The 6,128-nt window shown below is 37.6% G+C and overlaps 1 protein-coding gene across 1 annotated transcript; it reads right to left on the reverse strand.

Annotated features, from left to right (window-relative positions):
• Positions 1-5,250: 5,250 nt before the first annotated feature.
• On the reverse strand, positions 5,251-6,027 carry LOC104875260 (olfactory receptor 7G2-like). Its single transcript, XM_010642693.2, has one exon. The coding sequence runs from the start codon at positions 6,025-6,027 to the stop codon at positions 5,251-5,253; it is 777 nt and encodes a 258-aa protein (XP_010640995.2).
• Between the last annotated feature and the right edge of the window lie 101 nt (positions 6,028-6,128).

The raw sequence follows: 6,128 nt of genomic DNA on the forward strand, positions 1-6,128 counted from the left end.
TTACATGCTAATATCAGATTATTGCACTATATTTCACTGCAAAATGTACTTTCATAGTCTTTGTAATAGGTAGTATGACTACTGCTTCTTGCTGATGACTTCAGGTTTAATTAAGAGCCATGCCTGAGGGACAATGCCATATTCAAGATGGCTTGTATTTGAGGGAAGGGAAAAACAGAAAGGCATTTACCAAGGTGCTGAATTTTGTACAATTTCCATAGTATTACTTTGTTTAACGAGCCCTTATCCTCACCTGAAATTCAGCAGAGAAATAACTGGTTAACTGTGGGAGGGAGATATGTGGTCAGGGTCTTTAGTTTTTAGGGTAATTCTGTAATTCATGTTATTGGGCAACATAAGGATTGAGAAGCTGCTGGTTGCTCCTCTCTGACTGCACCTCCTGACCCAGGTTCCTCACAGCCCCTCTACAGGGAAAGAACAAGATCTCTGCAGTGATTAAATTACACTAAAATGTCTGCACTCATATTCAAATGATAAATGAAGACTTTGGCTTACCTGGAGAGTTTCTCTGAGAATAATGCTCAGCAACTCACCTGCAATGGAAGACAAAACATCTGTCCTCTGGGAACCAGAAACATTACTTTCATTTTGATCCCAGGAGCATATTTCCCTAAACACCAACTCTAAGGAGGAGAGTAATGTAAGATGAATGATTTCCTAACTCAACCTTTTAGAATTAAAGATTTCAAGAATTTTATGTTAATCAAATTATTTTATAATATGTAAATATTTTCTTAATGCATTTTCTGAATCTATAATTTTCAAGATATTATTTAACTATAAATGAAGCCCCTGAGAATGTGTTTTCTGACACCTTCAGCTGTAATGTCTATTAGGTTGATAACTACTTTCGCTTGATTTATTGAAGAAGAAACATTAGCCATATGAGGTAATGCACAGAACATATTCATGGAACAAGGTTCGGGAGCTAGGACTGGGAGGGTAAGGTGCAGAATCACCAAGCAGACTCCAGGGAGGTTTCTGGTACGCTTCTGCTTTATTCAGGAAATGCACAGGCTGATATAGGGACAACCATGGGGGAGCAGCATGGGAGGAGCATTTAACATTTGGTGATATCTTATTGGAGGCATGGTGGACTGATTTTTCCTGGGCAATGTGAAGGAGTCACTGACTAGGGGTGGAGGTTCAGCCTTTTGAGCCCAACATCTATGTTCTTAGGAGAGTTAGCTCAGCCTCTAGCAAGGTCTCCGACTTAGCTCAGGAGACAGGAGTGCGGTGCACCCGGCCCAACCAGACTTGAACTTCTCACACAGACAACCATTCAACTTTAATATCCAGGCTGCTTGTGAGGCTGTGGGAGGAGAAAGTGGAATAATATTGCAAGGCAGAAATAGAACACTGAAAAAATTGTGCCTGGATGCTTCAATAGCTGTTAGAGTTGAAGGACTTCAAAGATTTTATCCACACCAATAGCCTAGTAAGGAATATGTGTGTGGAGTATAAAGTCATTCTTTTGTAACATTATTGATGAAATTAATTGAGGAAATGAGACATGAATTTTATAACTTTTTTTCACTGCCCATCCTGACATTAGATGTCCTTCTCCCTGGGAAACCATGACGGTGCCGTTCTTTCTTGTCCTGTCTTCCTTACCCCATTCATCACAAGTGTTCTTTAAAGATGGATATAGCTTTCTTCTGTAGTGGATTCCAGCTTTCTTTTCCTAGGTACCTTGAGAGTCACAAGTATACTTGCCAACAATACCAGGAAAAACAAAGTCAGTTCAACTGAAAAATATGTTTGAATGGAAATGGATAATAGTTTTATCTATCATCAGCCCTATTTTCTACTTCTGACATTCTGTCCTTACATTGGTCACTTCAGCTGCCCACACTTAAATAGAATTTTTAATCACCAGGCTTTCTCTTTGCTACCTTTTCATGGAGTCTAATTTTTTACAAAATTGTACATTCAAGTTTTGTATTATTTTCCTCAGCTATCATTTTACTATTTTAATTGATCATTCTTTTTTATGTGCATTACCCATTTAATTATATTGTCTTTGAGCTAGCTTATGAACTTATGGATCTGTTTTTTGTGTGTTGTATTTTATTATTTAATTTTCCCATTTTGGTTTTTACTTTCTTCATATTAATTCCACAAAGGTTAAATTTGGGGAGTTGGAAATTTGTGGAGTCATATTGTTTTTGTCATCATGTTTCAATTCCTGTGTGTGTGTGTGTGTGTGTGTGTGTGTGTGTGTGTGACTGTTGAGGACTGCAGATTGATTATAGTAGAAATAATTTTTTCTACTATGAAAAGCTATTTAGTATGGTAAACTCTGGGCATGGCTATCTATTGCCTTTGCCTCTGTCTCAAGCTCCAACTATCAGAAAATTTGGCTGGGGAGATTATAGTGTAATTGGCCCAGTGTCCAGTTCTCTCTGTATATGAACCAGTATTGAACATAGAGACCAACTAGATATGGTGTTTAGCTGAAAAACATACCAACAATTATGCATTGTGGTAATATCAATAATATCAGCAATAATAATAGTCATTTCCAACTGGATACTGAAATACTACAAAATAAAAATAGAAGCTACTGCTGCACTATTTAATCATACAAAAGATATCTATAATTATAGACACAAATATAAACCAAATATTTACATAGAGAAAATATCTACTGATGCAGCCAGTACACCATCATTAACAGTAGAAAAGAACTGAACACTATCATTTGAGTAACAACATCTAGAGACTTATAAATTTAATGTATAATAAATATGGGAAGGAAAATAAAGCTAGGAAAATGAAGTGGGTAGGGAATGAGATAATGCAAGAAGTAAAATGTGAAAAATGAATGGAAGAGAAGGAAGGTTGAAAAGTGAAGTAAAGGATCCTATTTTAAAATAAAGGAAAATCAATAGAATTGCATAAAGTAACAGAAAAAATGTGGAAAAATCAGAGTAAAGGAGAAAAGAAAAAAAAATCACACAGCTGGGGATGTTGCTCAGTTATGCAGCATCTTTCTGGCAAGTGTGAGGCCCGGAGTTCAATTTTCAGTACAGAAAAAAAAGTGAAAAAGACATTTAACATTTTTTAAATTATCTATATATTCTACATATTAATCCTTTATATGAATCATAGGCAGAAGAGATTCTACTTCCACTCAGTGCTTTCTCTCTTCATTTTGCTTATACCTTTGGTGTGTAGAAGATAGTAATTTGATATAGGCCTGTCAATTATTGATATTATTTCATGTGCTTCTGGAGTCCTATCTAGGAAGGCATCGTCTGTGTATGAGTTACTTTTCTCTCCTTGCTTAGACAAAATTCTTAACACCAAAAGTTAAGGAAGAAAAGGTGTATATGGCTTACAGTTCATCGACGTTTCAGTCCATAATGAACTGGCTCCAATGAAGGATGGTTTGGCAGAGGAGAAACAGTTTACCTCAGGCAGAAGATAGGAAAACAGCAAGGGGTCTTAACACATTTCTGGCACCTTTATCTCATCCAGACTACCAGGTACAGGCTGGTGCCAAACCAGTCACTCAGCTGTTGTAATAATCACAAAACCTTAATTTCAGCAGCACACACTCTAGATTCAGCACATCAGAAAATGTCCCATCTACAACTGCATGAGGCTTTGGGAGGACATTGATACACAAGTCATAATAGTCTGTACCTATGGCTTCAAGTATTATTTAAATGACCTTGAATCTTTATGAAAGTTAAAAATCATGAGATTAAAATATTATACAGACACATAAAATGGTGATAATGCCTTAGAGACCTACAAATAAGTACCTGTACTAAAGTGCAACAAAATTTGTCCATATTAACCCAATTTTATTCTCTAAATTTGTCTTTTAATATGTGAAATTCCATTTAGTAGTGAAACAAATGATCCAGAATAAGGCCACTGTTTCTTGATGAAAGCAGAATTCAACCGCTTCTCCTGTAGTTTTCCAGTTACAACAATAACAGGGATAAAGACATCGAAGAAGTATCATTAATATGGCCGTCATTCATTTCATAAGAGAAGTATTTGCAGGTTTACTCCAATGAGAGAAGAATTATTAATGGACCAAGGAAGGAGCACTCAGTTTCTTGACTCTAAATTCAAATTGGATCTGATGTTGCCATATCCTGCAGCTATTTAATGTGCTGGTCATCTCTTCATTACTGTAAAAAGAATTCTGAACCAACTAATTTAAACACCAAGAAAGCTTTACTTAGGCTCTAAATTTGAGAGTTTTCAGTCTATAGTCAGATAGCTTCATTGCTTTTAGCCTTGTGGAGAGCAAGGACATTTTTCTGAAGAGCCAGTGATAGACCAAGGATATTCAATATATCGTAGCAGGGAGGCCAGGTGAAATGGTGTTGATTTCCACTATGTCCTTCAAGGCCATGCCTGCATTGAGCTAATTTCTACAAAATTGGTACCAGTTCTTAAAGGCACAACAATTTTTCAAGCATCAAATGCTGCAGACGGACCCTTTAACTCATGAGCCTTTGAGGACATTTCAGATTCAAGTTATAGAACCAGATGATTATGAGAGCAATCCTACAATGAGGCCATCTCATCGAGGGCTCCATGAAGACCTAATCTTGGACACTAGGTATTCTATTTCTGAAATAACACTAATGAACAATTATTGCCTTGATTGTCCAAGCATATTTGTGTAAAGGTTTCTTTTTGTTAGAAGAGGTAGTGAGACTCAAAATCCAAAATACTTCAAAAGTATCTCAAAGCACTGACATAAAATCTTATATGACTCGGCAAAATAATAACACCCGATAGAGGAGATGCTAATATGAATTTAGAAAAATGCATTTGCCTGAGGAAAGTGTCAGTAATTACACATAACAGTCCAGTTCATTGACGTCATGTGGGAGAAAGCAATCATGGCTCTGTCTGTGGGACCACACAGAAGCTCATCTCGAGACATCAGTGCAACTTTCGTTCAGTTCACCTACTCCGACATTACCTCTGTGAAAATGATGCATGAGCAGTTTTTAAAACTGAGGACTGAATTAATGTTTTTCTTCAAATGATTCACAGCAATACAATTGAGTTTAAAGGTTGAAATTATTTGTCAAAAATCATAGAATTGAATAATTAAGGGCAAGCACAAAATACAAGTTGAAACGTGGTTAGACATCATATTATGTGGGCATTTTGGAAGATCTTAGTGACACAGAGTGAGGCTTCTGTCCAGTCTGTATTCTTCTCATCTTTTGCTATTCTAGAAAGGCTTGCTCAAAGCCCATGACCCCAGCATATAAAAGGCTTCCAAGTAATGAGACGCCTCAGAGCTGTCTTCATTTCTTTGTCCCTCAAACTGTAGATAAAAGGGTTCATCACTTGAGGGATCACAATGTACATCACAGAGGCCATTGCATTCTTATTGGAAGAGCTACTAAATGTAGAACTCAAGTACACACCAAAAGCTGTCCCATAGAAAAAGGAAACAACAAAGAGGTGAGACCCACAGGTGGAAAACGCCTTATACCTTCCCCCAACTGATGGCATTCTAAAAACACAGGAGACAATTTTAACATAAGAAAAAATAATTCCAATGAGAGGAATACCAAAAAATGTGTTTCCTGCTGAATATATCAGCATGGCATTAATAAAGGTATCGGAACAGGCCAGCTTGATGATCTGAGCAAGTTCACAGAAGAAGTGTGGGATTTCCACATTTGTGCAGAAGGACAGTGGCAGTGCTGCCAGACTGTGGAGCAGACCATGCACAATGTTCACGAGCAGGGAGAGTAGAATGAGGACACAGAGGCATGGGTGCATGATGACCGTGTAACTCAAGGGATGACAAATGGCCACATAGCGGTCATAAGCCATGACCAGAAGGAGACAGTTTTCTAAACAGCCAAAAACTAATACAAAACAAAGCTGAGAGAAGCAGCCTGTGTAACTGATTCTCTGATCCTCTGTTTGGATGTTCACTAGCATCTTTGGGATCGTGTTCATGCTTATACAGATGTCGGTGAGGGACAGGTTGGGGAGGAAGAAGTACATGGGGGTGTGGAGGTGGGAGTCAGAGCTGATTGCCAGGATGATGATCAGGTTTCCCAGGATGGTGACCAGGTAGATAACCAGGAAAAGGTTGAAGATGAGGG

This window comes from Fukomys damarensis, unplaced genomic scaffold (assembly GCF_012274545.1).
Source record: "Fukomys damarensis isolate Sample0158 unplaced genomic scaffold, DMR_v1.0_HiC HiC_scaffold_37, whole genome shotgun sequence".
Taxonomy (NCBI): Eukaryota; Metazoa; Chordata; class Mammalia; order Rodentia; family Bathyergidae; genus Fukomys; species Fukomys damarensis.

Excerpts from the sequence above, each read along its gene's own strand:
- LOC104875260 (XM_010642693.2), bottom strand. The coding sequence starts at position 6,027 with ATGTACTTCTTCCTCCCCAACCTGTCCCTCACCGACATCTGTATAAGC.